The sequence below is a fragment of the Egretta garzetta genome, unplaced genomic scaffold, assembly GCF_000687185.1.
Source record: "Egretta garzetta isolate BGI_Z169 unplaced genomic scaffold, ASM68718v1 scaffold252, whole genome shotgun sequence".
In the NCBI taxonomy this organism is placed as follows: Eukaryota; Metazoa; Chordata; class Aves; order Pelecaniformes; family Ardeidae; genus Egretta; species Egretta garzetta.
In genome coordinates, this window is record NW_009259028.1 from 2,015,248 (window position 1) to 2,036,306 (window position 21,059).

The 21,059-nt window shown below is 42.1% G+C and overlaps 1 protein-coding gene across 1 annotated transcript in view; it reads left to right on the plus strand.

Annotated features, from left to right (window-relative positions):
* PCSK2 (proprotein convertase subtilisin/kexin type 2) overlaps positions 1-21,059 on the plus strand; it is a 92,757-nt gene that overhangs the window by 53,423 nt on the left and 18,275 nt on the right. Inside the window, exons 7-9 of the mRNA XM_009634674.2 lie at positions 6,580-6,656; positions 13,246-13,334; positions 15,975-16,150. Of these exons, the coding sequence (XP_009632969.1) occupies positions 6,580-6,656; positions 13,246-13,334; positions 15,975-16,150 (342 nt within the window). The remainder of the gene's footprint in view (positions 1-6,579; positions 6,657-13,245; positions 13,335-15,974; positions 16,151-21,059) is intronic.

Below are 21,059 nucleotides of genomic sequence, written 5' to 3' on the forward strand. Positions count from 1 at the left end.
GCCGAGAGGTGAATTGTGAAGCAGCTTCTTTATTATAAGCACAAGTTCATTTGGCTGCTTGCTTTTTAATAAAGTCTCATGCCTGCCTCAATTTCTTATGCTTTTTCCTATGTCAGGTCAAGATGCAGGGGAGGCGAAATGGAGGGTATTTCAATAAGCTAGTTTTATTTATAAAACTTTGTTAGGAAAAAAAATAATAATTCTCCACTAAAAAAATCTGCCCAATCTAAATTTTCTCTGAGTTGCTGTGATTATTTTTTTTTGGGTCCTGTTTAACTGTGTACCTCTGAGCCAAGCAGTAGCAAACAGCCACAGTTAGATGGCATTTAGTTGGATGCATTTGGACTTGGTTTGCTCTCCTGGAAAAACATTCAGCAGTCTTGGTACCTAAGAATGGAATTGGTAATTTTGTCGCCTCTTTGAAGCTTGAAAAAGCTTGGGCTTAGATCTCCCCGTGTGGTGTAGGTCACTGCTGTATGGCCCAGGTGCCTTCTCCCCATGCAAAATAGTTTGTTTAGCTGCAGCTTGCCTTTCTGAAGATGCTCGCTTGCTGAAGAGCACCAGCTGGCAGTGGTGGTGGTTTTCTGATTTTGTCTGCAAGGGAGATAGAAAAGAAATCAGTGGGGAAAAAGTAAGAGAAGAGGTTGGGTGACACTGCAGTGCCAAGTGATACGTAGAGAAGATCATCGGTTACTTGACAAAGGAAATCTATCCAATATAGAAAAAGAACAGAATGCAAGATGATCTTGGTGAAGCAGTTTTTCTTTGTACCTGTTACTTTAAAAATAATGCTGCCTTCATGAAGATAAATAAAAATGTTAACAGGAGACCCCATGTCTTTTTCCGCTGCATTTTTTTGTTTGTTTTTAAACACCAGCAGTGAAAATGTTTCAGCTTTGCAAAAGAAGCAGCTGCATGAGAGGCGAGGCAGTGAACATGTCTTTCTATAAATTCTAGTAACTGGATTATTAGAATTGTTACCACTTGTTTCCTCAAATATTTCTAGTTAGGAATTAAGCAGTAGTCCTCTGTTGTTTGTAGTCAGTTTATCCTCTTTTGGCTATGACTCCACTAGTTTTTCTTTTGGCCTAATCCCAGATGCTTGATGAGTGTTAAGGAAATTAAAATAAGAGCTTTTTCAGTGATAACCAGAAAATGGGATCGCCACTGCAGTGTGCTCTGTACCTGCTTGTTCTGTGGCCAGATAGGGCCTGTGATGAATACCTGAAACTGGATTACCAGGAGGGCTTACGGGCCCTTCAAGTATCATTCAGGACCCAGCACACTTCCCTGCTTCATCCATTTCAAATGATGCTCTGATGTGTTATTCTGTGACTGTTTTGAAAAGGAGGATGGCAGAAAAGTGGGCTGCTGCCTTATTCATTATTCAAGATCTGGCTGGTGTTCTCTGGCTGAGTATTTTTACTTTCACGATGTACCTGTAAGAACTGGGTAAAAGGCTTACGTTTCTGGAGGGAGATGATGGTATTCACCAGCAAGGACTTCAGTCTTTAAGGTTAATATTTTTGAACATAGCCCATTACTTTGTGGGTATATTCTCAGTGTTGACAAGGTCTTGGATGCAGCTCTGAATTTGTTGGATAGTAATATAGGACATGTAAATTAGTTCATGTGGAGGCAGAGCTATTTCAGAAGTTGCAGGGTTTTTCATTTCTATTTAAAAAAAAACAAAACCACAAACCAAACCAAAATAGAACAGCATGCTTCCCATGGCAGAGAGGGCTTACTGTACGACTACTGACTTCGCAACAGTGCCTCTGTTTTTCATTAATGACCTTTAAGCCTTATAGCACCCCTCCTAGGCAAAATATCATGTTGCCTCCTTATTCCCCTCCTGGTGAGCGTATTCCATTTTCTTAAGCTTGTGTGTACAAAACTGAATTTCATTTTTCCACCACATAGCGTTCGGTGTTATTTTAGTACAGTTCCTCCATGATGTTCTATGTTGTAATTTGAGCCCAGGGGTTTGCTTGCTCTTCGGATCAGTAAAGAAATCAAATAAGCAAAAGCTATCTTTCTGCCTCAGATCTCTAAGGATTTGCAGTTGCCTGAAGAGGGTAAGACCAGATGCCACCTGTGTTAAAAATGTTTCTCTTCTTAAAGATACAAATCTCTGGGCTAAATTCACCAGTGCTTTAACGTCATGAATAGAATCAGGCTGTGTCCAGCGGGACGTGCGTCTTGAATTGTCTGTCTCCTGGACTAGCATGTGAGCATAGGCACATTTCTTGAGTCCTGGAGAAAAAGAGAAGTATATGTGAATTACTCTTCGGAGGCTTGTAAAGTCATATAAAAATTTATGGGCTTGATGCATTATTCAAGGTACATAATTTTATTACAGATCTGAGCAACACTTGGGACAACTGATTTATTGTTATTGTCATATTTTACATAATGAATGTTTTACGCAGAAGATTTTACTGCGTGTATTTTAAAAAGTACAGGGCAATTCTTTGGAAAATGCCAGCCTAAGCTTATTTTTAAGGAAAGCAGACTTTTATACGCAGGCAAAAGTAATCTATTTGTGTCGTGGTATACAAGCCATTAGCTAATAAATGATGGAAAGAATCTCATCATTTAATCCAGTGCACTTCTATTAGCATCTTATTTGGGGTAGAGGCTGGAAAGCAAAAACAGATATGTGCCTTAAGATACAATACCATTCCTCTCTGTAATAACATTTTTATCATATAATAGACATTATTTGTTAGCAATTGTGCGTAGATGGTGACAAATGTCAGGTTTATATCTCTTTGCAGCCATGAACTGGTTTTGATTGAACGTGAAGGATGGGATTCATCTCGTTCTAACAGCATATGCCTGATGACATCTAAGGCTAGACCGCAATCTATGATCAGTGCCTAAGATTGGTGGCTTGAGTTGTTCCCTGGAGAAGGCAACCACCTTAGATATTGAAAACCAAATATTAGACACTTCAAGTCTAAGAGAAGTAACTACCAGTTGACTGGTTTGGCATTAAAACTGGAAACTGAATCACAGCAAAATGTTTTCATTTCAGTATGCTGCTGCAGATCCTCATTGGCACTGGTTTTGGTTGCTACCTCCCAGGTTCCTACCCTGATGAAATCTCCATGTTAGCAATAAATTCCCTCTTGCTGCCTGCTGGGGAGTCCAGCCTGTGGAGGAGAATGGCAGACCACAGATTTTAAGAGTCACTTCCCAAAACACATGAAATATTTAGCTACGCAGCAAAGCAGTTTCCTTTTTGCTCCAGTGTTGAAACTGATTTAATTTGTCACTGGTTTATGCTGTTTTAAAAAAAAAAAAAGAAAAAAAGTTGAGGCTTAGATATTTGGGGATTTGATCTTTAAATTAGGAACTTGAAACAGTCCATTTGTACTTGTCACTGCTGTTTCATTACCCGTTCCACTGCTTCCATAGTGTGGGCGGAATATTCCTTCACGAAGCTGAAACTCGCAGTCTTTTCTCAAAGACCCTAATGAAGATAAATTGTGCAGTCAGCAGTTGTTTTCTTTCCAAGAATTCTTCTTAATTTTGTACTTTGTGGATGGTTCCTGCTACATTAGATATCTTTTTCCTTTGAGTGCGGTGATCCAAAATCAAGCGCGTAAGAGCTACAGGATGTGGAAGAGTGCTGCACAACTTTGTTTACAGCCTGCCTAAAGCAACCTTTCCATAAGCTGACATTTGGTTACATGGGACACACGGCAGAGCTGCAGTCTGCTGTAGTGTGACTCAATCATTCATGCTAGAATCCCTTTGCCTATCACTCCTCTGGACACGAGTGGTACATCTGCACAGCTAGAAGGGCTTTTCCATCCGTAATTCTTTGCACAAGGGAATTCTAGAGTCACGAGCAGTTACCATGAGGTGCTTGCATGTCTGATGATGTGCTGAAAAATCAGCCTCACCAGACCCCCTGTGAGCTTAGGCTCTATATAAGTAGGACTGCATTTCTTCCAGATGGGAGAAAAAAAATCAGCTGACCCCTGACTGAGTTTGAACTCTCATCTGTACAATATTTTTAGAGTGAAAACAGCAGTTCTGACTGAATAAGAAGCTGGCAATATATTGAACTAATTGCATTTACTACTGAGTTAGACCATACACACCTGAAAGAAATGATCTGAAATCACTGGAACTAAGCTTAGTTTTGCAATCTGCACGGTTTCCAGGCCATATCTAGTCCAAGGCAATAGTGTAAGAAAGTTTCTTTAATTTGTGATTGAAATGCATTTCTCTCCAAAGGTTGCCAAGCTAGACTCTTGTGGTAGAGTAGGTTTTGTCTGCTAATTAAATTACTCAGTTGTTGTTTCTATTTGGGCTTTACTGTAGGATGTGGTTTTCCAGCTTGTCCTGTTAGGAGTAGATACTGCACTTGTTAATGAAGAACAGGACTGGATCTTCTGTTGACAAACTCGTTTCTATTTACTGCCATGAAATGCCAGGATGAAACTTGGCCCCTTGCACAAATACTTGTCCCCTGGACACTGCAGAATCCGAACTTCTGCTGTTGCATGAAGATGGCTTTTGCCAGGCGCACTGGGTGAGGCCTAAAGCCTTCTAGCTCGAGATCCTGCCTCCAGCAGCAGCTGGAGTAGTGGGTGCATGGGGAACAGTGTGGTCACCAAGTTGGGGACAGGGTGGTACCTACCCAGTTATGGCCTCCCAGCTTCTAGCTTTCACTGTTGTGTGGGCTGTTGGAGGAGGAAGCACAGCATCTAATAACTCTCCCATGTTTATCTTCCATTAATTTGCCTAACCATTTCTTGATTTCATTCAGGCTTTTAACCTCTGTATTGCTGGGGGACAATGAATTTTGTAATTCATTACATGTTTTGTGGAAAAGTACTTCTTGATTTCTGCTGCTTCTAAATCTCCCCTCTGGTAATTTCTATGGATTCCCAGTAGTTCTTATATTATGAAAAGTAGTAAATAATAACTCCCTGTCCACCTTCTCTGTGCTATTCATGATTTATTGACCACTGTCAAATTCCCCTTTTTTCCCGTGCTGAAAAGTCGTGTTCTGTTTACTCTTAGCTCATACAAATCTACGCCGTTCAAAGTGCTGTATAAGCAGTTGTGGTAATTAAAAGAGGTAAATTAAACATATACCTGAGCCCAGAGACTTAGAAGCATGGAGAATTTGTGGCTGTAGCTGACATTGGAAGGCATCTTTGGGCTGAAAACCAGGGCCTTCATGTAGAGATATGGAGGAATCAGTAAGGATACTCACAAAGGGATTCAGCTGTGTCTGAGCTGGAGAACAGCATCAAGCCACGTGATAAGCATTCTGCAAATCTCTGCTCCATTCAAATGCTGCGAAATATTTATTGTCCATGCTGAATGTAAGCAACTAGGCTTTCTGAAATGATCACCCCCCCAAAATTACTGTACAGTAACTTGAAAGATACTTAGTTTTACCTTCCAAAGATCCAAGGACAATGTTGTCCCTGTTTCGTTCTGGCACAAGAGTTTTTGAGCGCTAGGGGTTTTGAATCCAAACCCCGAAGACTTTGGTGCTACCAATGGACTGTCTATTCCTGTACCCCAGGAACTGAAAATCTGCTGAAGGGGAATGTTTTTAGGAGCAAAGCTATTCATACGCGAGTCTCAAATTATCTTCAATAGCATGCTCAGCCAAATCTGAAAAAAGAATACAAGTACACATTAATTAAGAATTAACATAATTCTGTTCCTTGAGTATGGCATTTATTAAAATATAAACTCTGTGAACATACACTTGAGAGGAAGCTTCTAAATATTTTTAAAAGCTTAATTTTCAGTCACCCTTTATTTATTTTTTCATTAAGAGAGAAGAAAGAAGATGGCACTTGACTTTCTGAAACTTTCCATTTGCTTCTCAGATACAGCATCAAAAAGTTGCTGAGTGTCCTTAACTCTGCTGATGGGGCAAAACCAGGAATGATTTAGATTTATGTGAAAAGCAGAGATATGGGATGCCATTTTTCAAAAGCGCCTGAAAGACGCATTTGTTCAGACAACTAAAGGACGAAGAAAATTCCAGGATTTCCAGGCATATGTGCTGACCGCTAAGGCAGTTTTGCACGTTGGAATTTTGAGAAACTTACATTCTTAGGCATTGAAATGCTTTTAGAAATTCGATGGTTTGTTGTCACACTACAAATGAGTTTTAAAAAAATAATTCTATGATGGAAGACCCAAGCATGTGGTTACTTCCACCGCTGCTTGGAAAATAGGGTTTAGCCTTTGTCCTGCCACACCAAGTAGGACAACACCTAAATACCCTTGTAGGTGTTGATGAACAGTCCCTTGGCAGTGGCCTGGGCTCTCACACCACCTTTCAGTTAGCCACGCTGTTTGGAAATACTGGTGGTCCACCGGAGGCTTTACACCCCAGAAAGCATTCTTCCCTAGGCTTGCTGGTGTGCGAAATGCACAGCATGACAGGGACCAGTTTGTGTCCAGATGCATCTCACAGAAAGAAGAGGGCAAAGCTTACTAACGATTCTCGGCTTCCCCTCAGTTTGTGTTCCTCTTTGCCTGGCACATCTGTTTTTCTGCTTCTTTACTGAACCTCTTTGTGTTTTGCAGAATGCCAAAGCCAGCTACGACTTCAGCAGTAATGATCCCTACCCTTACCCCCGCTACACAGATGACTGGTTTAACAGGTAAATGGGTTTTGATCAGCCTGCTCTTCACTTTGATTAGCTTAAGAAATTATAAGTATTTGCTGATATTTGTGGAATGTCTGTTTTCTGCAAAATTCTGTAGTTGCCAAAACAGAAGCTGCAGTCTCACTACTGCTTAAAAATTAGAAGATTACTTCTGACTTCATTTTTTTAGGCAGCTTCCGGGTAACGCTGAACAAACGTTTTATGGTTTACAAATGAAGTGCTGCTTCAGAAGAGTGTGTGTGTAAACTGTTTGAATGGGTGGTAGCCACATACCATTTTCTGTCAGCTATGCTAGGACATTATGGCAGCCCAAACCTGTATACGCTTCATACAGTTTTGACTGGTTTCCCATCTACTGTGTCTGAGGCAGTATCACTGCTAGCTAATTTTAAAGGGAGTGAGCTGGAGACAAGAAGAGGCTTTGGGGGAAAAGTATTTTAATCTTATTATAGACTAAGAAGACAGGAAAGCAACATCGTGTAGGATGACCAGTTTAAACACAATTAAATCTTACATAAGTTCTGAATCGTCTGTCTTTTTACTGTGATTTAAGGACAGTGAACATGGGTAGCATGTCAGGGCTGATTCTGAGATGTTTCTAGCTGCTGGAGGAATTAAAATCCATGTACGCTGACTGGGAACCTGTTCTGTTGTGTTTATAAACCTGGAACCAACAGTGCAGCTGTGCTCGTTATGTTATTTCTCCTGAACACATCGTGATTGTCCAAGACCCACTCCTCCTTCAATATGTTCAGAGCTTAGCCAGTTTTCATCAGGAGAAGATCTGGTCCTCAAAGTATGGTATAAATAAGAATGGCCCAAAAGGAAAGGCTTCAGATTTTAGGAAATGTGACGTTTTTTGTTTCACAAAACCCATTTTTGGTTAGAACGGAATAGAAATGTGTGTCGATAGTTTTTAAAAAAACCTGTGCCCTGAATTCTGCATCTGTCCCATGAAAAAGCCCATTCTGTCAGGCTAACTGCTCCTAGCAAGATTTAACGTAGCCAAGGGTACAGAGTCCATGGCACACCCATAAGTTGTGTTTATTACCTGGTGATCTCAGCGTCCAGCATCTCTGGCTCTGCCGCATACTCCCCAGGGTCTGTAAATTTGTAAATATTGTTTTAGGATATTTTCAGTGAAATTTAAGTAAATCTTCGAGATGCAAATATATTTGATGTTGCCAGCATTTACATAGCAGCAGCACTGAGGATTTGAAAACTTCTAAAGGTTTCAGGGCTCAGTCTTAGTGCTTATAAAAAAAAAATTTAGGCCTATTTGATGTGGTTTTCATTTCTAACTTAGTATGGGTGTATGGATGTGCCTCTGAGTTTTGTATCAGTTTTCTGTTTTTATTTCTGAAGAAATCAATTTTAATTCCATCAGAATGGCACAACAAAGATGCAGAGCAGCTGTGCTTCCACCTCAGACGCAGGATTCCTGGAACAGATCAAACAGATTTAGGAGCTGTGATGTCCTCCTTTATAGTCTTGCCATTTTTCAGCCAAAGCAAGGTGTCAATGAGATTTCTCCTTCATTTTGGGAAAGGACATATGACACTTAAACTAGTATGAATCCAATTAGTGAATGGCAAGTTGGAGAAAGACTAGGGCTCTAATTTGTGAAGGTCTGCTGCCTTTCTCACTTTATGCAAAGGATCTTTGTAGGAGAAAGATACCGCTTAGCTCTGGAGCAGCACGGAGGAAAATTAAATTTAGCTTTAGTGGGTAATGGTAGGTTCTGTCATTTTCAGTGTGGAACTTCATAAAACTAAGTGTGTTCTGCCAAGCCCCATTAACACTGATTGTGCTGCTATCAAGTATTTTATAGTGGGGCACAGTTTGCAGTCCTCACATGTTCTGCAAGGTGGCCCTGGAGGCAGAGTTGCCTCCTGAAATCTTTTAAAACGGGCCTAAAGCATCCTGGATGTGGCAAGGGTTATGGTCTTTGGCCCCAGATGCCTCTGGCTAATGTCAGGCCCCCAAGTGAAGAATTGAGGGTGAGCAGCCTGGTCAGCTGTGGCCCGATCTGTAATTATTGAGAACACCACCATTCAGGTTTTCAGAGAACTGCAAAATGTTCTTCTGTTTCTTTTCTTGAAGGGATGGGGAGCTCAAGTCAGCAAGTCAGGAGGAGAAAAGCAATGCAGAAATGGCTTTGCTGATTTCCTTCCTTATTCTTTCCAGAAAAAATTGATATCTGGAAAGTTTAGCATTCTTTGTCATGAACCTTAAGGTTTCTTTGGTGAGACAGGGAATTTTCTGCCTTGCAAGGTAAATCACAGGAGCAACACATTCAGTAAAGCTTCCCTTTTGTGCCTGCACAATTCAAGAAGGCTTTAAGATGCAAGATTCCACATTTTCTCCAGGCTAAGATGCAAACCCCATACACCATATCATGAGGAGTCACGACTGTTTTTCTCTGCCTATTTCTTGTCTATACTGTTAATCAAGCTGATGTGCTCATATATAAGCTCTTGTCAGAACTTCTGACTCCTGAATTATTATTACTGGTAGGTGACAACTGTCTGCTTCTGACAGTCTGTCTGTCCATATGTGTAGCTGCAGAGGTGCATCTGAACAGGGAGTGGTTACACAGAAAAGCCATTCAGAGAAACCTGCAATAAAGGCTCCATTTTGCTCAGTTTGTAGTCTGTGATGTATCTCCCATTGAATTTTATGCATGCAGGAGGCTCAGACTCAAAATAGGATAGCGTAATGTCCCTTTTTCCATAAAGAATACATTTCTATGTGAGCAATTCAAGTGATTTGTCAAACAAGAAGCAGAGGACTGTTTTTTAAAGAGATGAACCAAGGGGCTTTTGTGAGCTGCCAGCTGCATGTGCAAAGTGTCATTAGACTTTAAGAAAAAAGGGAGAGGTTTTTTGCACAGAGTATTTCATTAATCGCAGCTGCTCTGCTTGTAAGCACAGATTCCCCTTCCACTTTATGTTTTTTTAGGCTGCTGGAAGCACTTTGGCCTTTCTGTCTAACAGCCACTGGCCTTGGAAACCAAACGGGGTGGGTTTTGGAGGGGGATGGTGTGGTGCCTGGGGCAGGGGATTGCAGTCAGGCAGTTCAGCTGCTGCTACAGGGATAGGCACATTGAGGTCTGGGCAGCCAAGGGATTTATTCCTGTGCTTACCCTACTGACTGAACTGGCTCTGTTCAGACCCACAGCCTGGGGAGAAAGCCAGGATAGGGGACACTGGGTGCAACACAGGGCAGGGCTGTGTTTGAGCTTGAGGAGCAGCAGGAGCAGTGAAGGAACCCTGTTCCCAAAAGTGAGGGGCAGCTCCACAGCACTCATAGTGTTTTTTTAGGAACCACTTTGGGAACTGCATGTGATTTTTAACACCTGCTCCTCCTGAACCACAGTCAGTACCTCAGCATGTACTGTGTTGTGCAGTGCAGAGGTGCTCATAGGAGGCAGAGATAGCTTGGCCTTTCTGTACAGTCCTCTGATTTCTTGTTGTGGACATGCAAAAGGCATGACTCAGGGCTCCCCATCTCAGAGCACTGAGATTACAAATTTCTGCCATGATACAAATAACCAATAACTATTTCCACTCTTGTAGCCTTTGGATTTGGTATATTCTCTCACCCAGGTAAGAGTTAGCTGGGCAAAAATTACTCACTGTCTTGGAAACCCATATTCTTCATGGGTTCTTCATGTCCTTCAAAGGACATTTTTACCTTTACTTATTATGGATCCAAACAAAATACCACTGAGTTGAGGAAAGAACTCCCCTTGGCTTCCAGACAGCGCTCATTAACAGGGTAAAACCACCTGCTCCCCTCCTCCTCCCTTTTCAGTCAATACAATGGAAACATCATCATAATTGAGAATTTGTATAAACAGATTTAGCAGCTCTTTCTGCCTGCAGCATTACGGCGCAAGTGTCATGGAGGAGCCACAGCACTGCTGCTGGTCCTCGGCGTGTTTGGAGGGAGAGTGGCACATTCCCCAAAGCAGGGCAGCACTTCCCCTTGCGCAAATGCTCAAATGCTCAGAAGCTGGCAACATCATGTGAGTAAAAAGGGGACAGCGTTTGCCCCACAAAGCTGTCCCTCTGAGCTCTGCATATCTAAATGCTGCCCAGTGCAAGCAACTGAAGTGGTCGAGATGGGCAGATCGTCCCAGCTCTTGAGACTGCAGCTCTGCGTAGCCCTCCCCTGGCGGACAGCTAGGAAGGACAGATCCCGTCCTTTCTTATCTGCGGAGGCATTTCAAAGCAGGTGGAAAGGAACCCCAATAAAAATCTGTGCCACCTATGACTCTTTTAAAAAATGTGTCAATAAAAGGGCGTGCAGAATAGCATTGGCAGTGTGTTTTAGAAATAGAAACAGTTCTCAAAGACAAAGCAGAGTGAAATTTTCAAAACCAGTACAGATACTTTATTTAAACCAGCTGAAGGTAAAACTGACTTTCTTTCGAATCACGCTCTCCCACCTTAGGTTTTCACGAATGTTCATGCAAAATGTTTGCATTTATATAATGTTTATGGACAACTTGCTCTGCATGCTACTATATAGTTTACCTTTGAAGCAAGTTGTTCATAGGCGAAAATATTCTTAATTGTTTTCTATCCCCGTGTTTTAAACACTGAAATAATAGTGAAGAGGTGAACGTTGGAGAGAACAGCTGTGATTTGTGCCTATGACATGGGTCGCTTCATAGAAACCACAGTGGGTTTATCAATGAACAGCAAATAGGGCTAAATTGGAAAGGTCTGCTATTTGCCATTAATAATTCAAGCAAATGTGTTTCCACTAGCTCACATGTGACATTTTTCTCCAGTCAGCAGCACAGTATCTAAACCCTGAGCTGCTGGACCAGGTCTGCTTGCAGTCTCCATCATGTGGGCCAGTGCGCTGGGGAGGCGGAGTGGGGGTGAGGACCTTCTGATAAAATCTTGTCACCAGGAAGGTCCTAATGCAGTTTTTTCCCTCTGTGAGAAAAGGATCTCACCTGGCAGTGTCACTGATTTTTTTTGCACCCCAGCATCAGTCAAGACAATTTTTTAACAAAGCCATTTATTCTGCTCTGTGGCTTGTCGCTAGCCCACAGGTGACTAGATAATGAATGCCTAGCAACGGTGTATTTTTTTTCACAGTTCCTTGAACAAGGGCATGAGGGAAAACCTGCTTGATTGTTGAAAGAAATTTTTCCAGCAGCTGAATAAGAAATCTGTATCGCTGTCCTCTCTGCCCCCTTTGTAAAAGGAACTCACATGAGATCTTCACCCTTTCGTGATCAAGACGCTGTGTATGTTTGAGGCCAGTCATTTTCTTTCATGGGGCTGCCTTTATAAATATATTCTTCCAAGTACAGCAGGAAAAAGAATGTGTTCTCACCCCTTTATTAATGTTACATTTACCTTTGCCAGAGATGAAGAGAGAAAGAAGATGATTAAAACAAAACAATTCTGCTGCCTCCCGGGATGGTTCATCTGGTACTCCATCTAGCCTTTATAATACAGCACTGCTAATTGCATGAATCCTTAGCAAGCTATAGGAGCAATGCCAGTTTTAATGCACAGAGTGGATTGATGTGAGCAGTAGGACGGATTCATATTGATTCAACATCTCAAACTTAAAAAAACCTGACAGCAGCACAGGTTTCACTAGTTTCTCTGCTGCTGTGGTATTTTTTTTTAAATTACATTATATTGTCCATATTTGTCTTCTCTGCGGTTTAATTTCTGTGATGAATTAGGAGAAAGGAAAACACGATCTGCTTCCTGCAGGACTGCCTCAGAGCCACTGCCAGTTAAAGGACCTCTGTTAAGAGCTGTAAAGCACTTCAGGGACGCCAAGGGTTCTTGAAATGCCATGTGCCAGCCCCAACCTGGACCTCCATGTCGGAGCAGAGACATTTCCCACTTGAGCAGAAAGCAGTAGCTCTGTGAGCTGACAGCTGGAGCACCTTGTCCACTCTCCAGGGAATCGGGCACTGGAGGAGAGGGATGTGCATCCCTTGGGGCTAGCCAGCTGGGCCACAGCTCCCTGCTGAGGAGTGCATTGGCCCTTGTGGCTCCCTTCTGTGACTCCAGCTTGATGCAGCCACCTCTTTCCACAGCATTTTTTTTTTTTTTGTGGGTAAGGATATGCTGCCGATACTTGTTTGGATAGCAAAGAGGCTTTGTTCTGTGGGGTTCAAAATAACAGGTAGCGCACTGTCAAGTCACAAAAATAAAGGAATTAGTGTTGATCTTATTTTTACACTGTTCCATCAAGAGACTGTGTCTACTGACTAATAGTTGGTAACAAGGCAGAACCTGTTTGACAGGGTTAAAAAGAAAAGGTCTGAATAACTTTACAGCCAAATGAAGTAGAAGTATGCATGTTAACCTCGGAGCAAGCATCGCTCATATTGCAGAGGGGAAATTGATTATCTCCTGCTTCAGGAAGGAATGAGCTCATCCGAGTATCCGAGCACAGCACTCTATGGTTTGCCACGGAATGGTTTTCCTCTGAAGTGCTGGAAACTGACTATGAGGCAAAACCGAGATCGCGGTGATCCAGCTCAGTTCAGTGCAATGCGTTAGTTCACGTGGTGTCTCTGTCTTCCCTTTTGCAGCCATGGGACAAGGTGTGCCGGAGAGGTGTCTGCTGCTGCCAACAACAACATCTGCGGCGTGGGAGTTGCGTACAACTCCAAGGTGGCAGGTATGGTAGCAATTCAAGGTGTAAATTGTACTTACGCCAGTGTGCCTCAGGCAGAACTTCTGCAGAGACAGGGAGCATTGCCCAGGACAGGACTGCAGGTTTGCACTGGGCCACGTATTTATTACTTTTCACAGTAGCTGGGGAGAGGAATTTCTCCATGGCTTTGCCTTTTCAATTGAGGGCCCTACATAGCCTGTTATAATAACATTGCCAGCTCCTGTTTTTGTACTGATTTTCAGTGCTTCTTCCCTACGTAGTTGCAGAATCATTTGTAACAAATCCCATTTTGCAGGAGGTAAAATATAAATTCCCACTGCACTTAGAAACTATTTTAAAAGGCAAATCCTGTGCTGCTCTTATTCTTTAGGCTCTCACAAGGCAGGGCCTGCAGAGCTGTAAATCTCCGCAGACACTGGTTTCCTCTATTTTGACAAACGATGAAGAATGGTAGGAGCAGATGCACAGAATGAAATGGGTGGTGCCTAGCACCCAGCATTCACTCCTCGGGTGTGTTGGGTATTTTTACTTCTAACTAGCTCTTGTCTGCACTGACAGACTGAATACAGTGATTGGAGTGAGTTAGGCTCTTGGACAGCATGCGTGAGTTTAGTTTAATCTGAAGAAAGCCAGTTTTCCCACTCTAAGACTGTTCCGTGATGAGAACCAAGGCACAGCGAGCAGAGAGAGATGCTTACAAATTTCACTTTCATTCCCTGATCCACACCAAAACGCCAGCGTGGATGCACCCATTGCTTCCTGGGAATGGTTCGCATTGCGTGTACATGGGCAGCTCTGCTCTACTTGGCCAGTGCCTATTTCACCATGGTGTCAGAGGAACCTGGGGAAGGCTACCTTTCACCTGTTGCCTACATGATCAAAAGCTGAATCTCCACGGTAGAAGGGCACCAAGCAATGTTTGCTAAGCCATTACCCCACGAAATATCACTGAGAGTTAGTAACTGGCCTAGTGCTTGTCCCCTTTCTTCGGTAATGGTAACGTCCCCGTCAGGGATGGGACATTCCACAAAATTTACAGTCTGGCAATAGCTACTTTTAGAGGAATGTGAATCGAGGCATGGGCTTTTGGCTGGACCTCATTTGTATTATTAGTATAACTCTACAACTTCAAGCTGGTTGCTTAAAGATCAAGAGGTGGAGACCTTCTCTGATGACCAGCAGCCTACAAATAGCCTTCCATACTCGTCCACTTAGTAGCAAAATCCCCACCGATTTTTGGTAGAGCCAGCCCTTCCAGCCTGAGGCCAGTGTGCACCTGCAGCACCACCGTGTGGTCAGTGGGAACTTGGAAGTTCATCAGAGCTGAGAGTCTGCTGCTGGCATGATTCAAGGTCCATGTTTGCAGGTGGAATTGGAAGTTTGTAGCCAAGGTTCTGGGGCATCATCTGTTTTCCTTCCTGGACCTCTTTTTTGCCCTGAAGTCAAACCAGCTGGCTTGGCTCCTCCTGTTGTTCCCCCACCTCCCTGGGGTCAATAATTAATTCTGTGGTTTTAGTGCATTTTACAAGCATGTGAAGGGATTTCTCACTCCTTGAGCTTGACTTCATAATTTCTAGCTTGAATTAGCAGATCAGGAACATCCAGCTTTGGTCTGGTTGCTATTTGAAGTTTATATGCCACTTATTCCAGCTTCACATTTGGCACATGGATTTTGTACTGAATATAGTAAAAGTCCAGTTTCTAAATCAGGGTCCTCACTGCGATTCACACTGGCTCTGTGGTGTCGATTTCTGTCCTATCTGTATCCAGAGACCCTTGGGAAAAACTGAACTTCAACTCAAGGCTACAAAGGAGAGTTGCAATGTGTCCCTGGTTACTCAGGTCTTATCCCATGGCTGCTGAGAGGTTGGCTATCGGTGAACCTGTCCTATGTGTGGGGCATGGTGGATGTGATGGCTTGCACTGCTGTCTTTGTTGCGCTCTCTGGCTCACTTATGGCCAACTTTGAGGTTTTATGAAGTTAGCATGTCCTAGGATTGTATCAATTAATTTGATTTCTGCTGCGGTATGGGTTAAAGGAAGTAGGTTTTACTTTGCTTTTTTTTCTAAATACCAGCCGTATTTTTCTATTGCATCTGCGTGTTGACACAATGATATTTTTCCAGGAAATTGTTGTGTAGTGTGTTTGCCCTCTCTGATTAAATTCTGGAGAAGAACCAAAATAAACAGAAAAATTACTTGAAAAACGAATGAAGTGTCAACGCATCACTGAGTATAAATTAGAGATGGGGGGGCCAATCCATTTCCCTAGTTGTTACAAAATACTGGTTTAAATACTATTAATACTGTTTAAATGCTATGAAATGCTACAATTGCTGAGTACTACTGTTTTAAAAGTGTTCTGAAATAGTAGATGGAAAATACTATGTAAATAGTAAGCTAACAATAAAGTGCTTTCTCTCTCTGGGTCACGCTGCATTGCTGGGGCTGGGTGTTTGAGTGCTCCCATCCTGCTGGGTAAGCACACCCTGGTGAAATGTGAATGGCGAGCACAGAATTATTGAAGTGGGTAAAACTGCCAGTGAATTAAAATACCTGTAACTGGGGGACTTCTCCAGGTGCTGAGATTTCATCTTGTGCTGGGTAATGCATAATTCATGTTTCTGTTGATTAAATCTACAGGTATTCGAATGCTCGACCAGCCATTTATGACAGACATTATTGAGGCTTCCTCTATCAGTCATATGCCTCAAGTCATAGATATATATAGTGCCAGCTGGGGACCAACTGATAATGGAAAGACTGTGGATGGACCCAGAGAACTAACACTGCAAGCGATGGCAGATGGTGTGAACAAGGTAACAGTCGTCTTAAATAATCTGGCTACTGGGGCAGAATGATATGTACACGCTTGTGTTGAAACCAGTGCCTTGACATGGTCCTCCCATAGATGTTGCAGAACACGATGCAATTGCGTAAACTATCGCAGCTTTCAGCATATTCCAAGGGGCACTGATGTTCTCTCTGCAATATTGTGGCATTGCTTTTATGGTGTAGTCTTGGGATGCTGTGCTCTCTTGCATGGAACTGTGTTTATTTCTAGTCAGCTTATATATGCTTTTCATATGCCATAGCAGTCAAAATGGAAGAGACTGATCCTGTAAATATTCCCCACGTTGAAACATCCAGCTGTACTACTGACATGACATTGTCTGATTTGATGTGCTACCAATTTAATTATCATTTTGGATTTGTAGTGTCTTTCAGGTCACTCATATATGGTCATTACTATAGCTGTGATTGAACCACAACTGTTCAGATGTCCATGGAGTGATATTATTTCCCAGGAGCAGGAGCCTCCTTCTTTATTCCCACCTTTCCACCTCCTTCTAGGAACAGTCTGTGGTCTCTGTTAAAGACACTCAATATCATCCTGGAATCTCTTAAATCTGTACTCTGTTAGAATGTTCGGTAAAATGTGTGCCACAACTCAAAAAGAAAACAAATTGTTTTCTGTAATTGAAAAGATCTGAAATTCCCCAGAACATCTCGGGTGATTTTGTGTAGGAGCTCCGCAATTACTCATTTTTCCATCCAAATTATTTCTTCCTCGTACGTGTGCCAGTTTCTCCCACTCTTCATCACCACCTCGCTGTGAGCAGCACGTTCAGATTGCCATGTTTTGTGACGTGATAATTAAATCTACTGCTGTGGTAGGTAGTGAAACATCTAAAGTTTTCTCAAATCCTAAGCCTCAAATGTTTTGCCTATAACAGGTGAATTATAGTCATCTTCCTGCTCTCGCCCATAAAATTGGCGATGTACTGCAATAACATAGGAGGACTTGTCACAGATTTCTCCTTGGTCTGCTCAGTTTTGTAGAATAAACTGTACAAACCTCTGACAAGCCCGAAGTCCCTCTGAAGTCATCTTACACAGGCTGTGTTTCTTCTCATGACTTTCTTTCATTTATCTGGTGTTCCCTTAAAGGTCCCCTTAACTACTGCTGTCTTGGGAGAATCTTTCTTAGGTATGTGACACAGCTGATATATTTTTAGCGACACCTTGATGTCTTAGTGGATACTTGATCTTCCTTCCACTCATGTTGGTTGGAGCAGACAGAAACTCTTGAGTATAGAAAAATTCCCATATAATTTTTGTGTTATTCTCCTCCCATGCAGAACTCTTCTAAAAGCAACAGAAAAGGCACTAATAACCCTGTCAGGGGAGTGCAAACTAAACTAAATAGAGGTATTTTACCCTTTCAGGAGAAGCAGATTTTAAACTGTAGTCATGTTTTTTTGCAGTTTGGTATTTAAAAGATCTTTCAATTAACATGCTATTGTGTCACCATATGCTTTATTTTGCGGAGTTACACTGGAATTAACCTGCTCTTTGAATGTTAAGTATCAGGGAAGGGATTTTTCTCTTCTGTTTTATTCTCTGGTCATAGTCCCATACTGGGGAGTGTTGGGCATATTACTTTTTTAATGCCTTCCTCTCAGAAGTGTTTGTAATTCTTTTTAAGAAATAATTTGCAATATTAAGATCAGAAAGGACCCTGAGATCTCGCGGGTTGAACGCTTGTGAAGGAGAGAGAATGGTGGCGGTGAGCTGTGCTTTGGGAAGGATTGCTCTCGTACCTTACCAGAAAGCATAAAATTAACAGGCGAGCCTACACTAGGAAACCAGTTCTGTCAAACAGCCATTGCAGAATTAGAGAGCAGAAGGAATGATATTGGGTTCTACCTAAGAAAGATATTGTTGTCCAGGAACAATTGCACTTCATTTTATAGTGGCAGTATCCCAGCTACCTTCTGGCAATACGCGCACGAAAGAAGACAGCTCCACCCCAAGTAACTCCCTTTGCATAGTGACCATAGCTTTATCTACCCTTATTTTGCTTGTTGCATTTCCTGTCACAGAAGGGTTTTTTTGGGTATAGTTTGTTCTGATCTCTGTTTTTGTGGAGAGCCAGATTTTCTGAAGATGTTTCAAGATGTCAGTGGATGCTTTGAAAAACCCACTATAGCCTTTCCTGTGTGTAAAGGAAGACCAACCAGCCTTTGATATTATACCCTTTTACCTAATTTAGGTCTGTAATATATGCACCAAATTCTCTATTGACTGTACAAATGTAAATCTAATTTATGATCATTTTTCAGAATAAACCCCCTTCTTATTAAAGAGAAAAGTACCTTTTATAAACTGAGAGACAAATAAACGTAGGAATTCTTTTTCTCAGACTAGGGCTGATTCTCACCAGAGTGATGGTTCGTGAATTAGTGATGAGGCTGAAATATTGGCAGGGAGGAAGCAACATGCTGAGAATAAAAATGTGTTATTAAACTAAAAGCAATACTTTCAAATGTCCTGGAAGGAAATCTAAGATCTCTTGCACAGAGCAAGATTAATATCCTTGCTTCTAATGCAATAAACTAAAAATAAATAAGTGGGAGCGATAGGAAATTCATTCGGGGAATATGCAGATAACTGAGTTGACAAACACAGGTAACATTTACCTTATTGGCAGCATGTTTGGGAACCCAGCTCAGGGATAAACTCACTGACAAGAGTTCCATCCTTCCCCAAACTCTGTTGAATTGTCGTGTCCTTTTGAAGTCCTCCTTCCAGAGCTGCTGGGATGCTGGGGTCACCCGGTAAACGATAAGATGATGTTAACTGCAGGAACTGTGAGGCTTCTGGTTTCTATGTTTGGTTTTGTGGCTCAAAGCCGCGCAGCCATAGCCAGGTGGGCTAAGGCTGATACATCTTCTTACCTTTCCTTTTCTGTCTCCCATCCCTGACATTTGTTAAGCTGATTCTTACCTTCTGTCTTAATCTTACCTTCACTTCAGCATTCTCTTTGCTTGTAAGGTAAATAGTGTAAATAAAGGCAGCACTAAAATAGCATAATTAAGGACAGCAGAATCTGTCCATCACATTGGGACCTCTTTCATGGGCTCTTTTATGTAAACTGCTTTTCTGAGGCTGAACACAGAAGGGGTGGCGTGTGCATGAACTTGGTGTCAGTGTAAAACACGTAATCAGAAGGCATTGGGGACTCAAGCTGCTTTATACTATTAAGCCACGATCTCACTCATTTTTAGTGCAATCTATGCTTCACTCTGTTATCCCAGGACTTTTGTTCAGGGGCAGTGTGACTAGGTCACTGAATAGTGGTAGTTGCACTGAAAAGATAAATGAGCTCACAGCTGAATTAGCAGGTGCTTGAGAATAGGGATTGAAAGAGTTTCATACACACAAGCATCCACAAGCAGTTTCGCAATTACTGGCACTGGTTTGACACAGGCGAACAATCTTACCTAATGCAAATTCCAGCTGCTAGAAAACATTTGGGATGTAATTGGAAAGGACTTAATACAGCTTCTGGTTTTCAAAGACCAGGTTGAAACTTGTATCTAGTACCTGCCTAATGAGGAGGTCTTGTGCTCGCCCTTGGCTGTGAGGGACCTGATATTGGCTGCCAGCTGTAACAGGAGATGCGCTCGGGTCAGGTATCCATTCGTGTAGTCTGCAGCAGGCGAAGGGGCTGTTCTGTCTGGTGAAAGAGGTACACAGAGAATGTGCTCTGTCGCTTGCTCTGTTTCTCTAAATACACTTGCCCGGAGCAAAAAGTGGATATCCCTAATGAGATTTTATTATCTGGCCTCTAGACTCTGTCTGAGCCACATCTGTGGTCAGCAGCAGGTTATGGGGTCTAGGGAGAAAAGTTATATATTTCTTTACAGCCTCAGTAAATCACCTAACGTTTTTCTGGGCTGTACTGGGATGTCTTAGCCCTGCACCAAGACCTGGCTGCTCATGTGCTCAGTTTCACCACTCCTAATCACTCTGTGTCACGTATTTGCAGATAAATTTCTTTGATGAGCTATGGAGGGATTTTGTTGCAGGTGCTGAAATACAAACTCAAATTTAGAGCAGAGCAAGAAACCAGGATGATGGACTTAGGAGCAAGCAGCCCAGCAGTGTTGAGCACACCTACCTATCTCATCTGATTGAGCGGTACTTTCATTTCAGAGAAGGGGGAGTGAGCCAGTAGCATTTTATATATCGTATGGCTGGACAAAGCAATGCTTTGTGATTTACATATCCCTTGTCTGACCTGTGCTTACCTATTTTCAGGACTAGTCCTCTTGGAGGGGGAGGTAGGGATGGTAGATGGGATTCCTGTGACAGCACAAGTCTCTTTAGATGTAGACTTTTTGTCCTCTGGTACCTTGCATCCAGAATCGTATCAGTAGTCATCTTAAACAGGAAAAGGTAACTAGCTCAAGAACTAATTCCACCCATGTTTTATCGTACATCCTGTCTTTAATGCAATATCCGGTAAATGTTTATTTGCCATTTTATGAGTCCAGCTCTTTCCAGCTTTAGCTATTGGAATTTAAGGCAGTAAAAAGAAGTAATCAAGCTAAGCTGATCTCTACCTATTGCATTTTTATGACATAGGCTTTTATATTAGTATGTTGTGAGGAGTTGCTCATGGACTGAATTAATTCTTGAGACTTTGACGGCTCAGCCAGAATATATAAGATGTGATCCATTTGTGCTTGTGCTAGTGAAAATGTTATTGCTTCCATAATGTGTTTCTACCTAAGAAAATGCTGCACAAGGACAAATTGCCAGGGGAGCAATATTAAGAATTTATAGTCTCATCATGGCTCTGTAATTGGGCTCACCAATGAAAGAAGAAAGGACAGTGTTAAAAACAAAAGGAAGTATTTCTCATTTGCCTCTCTCCAA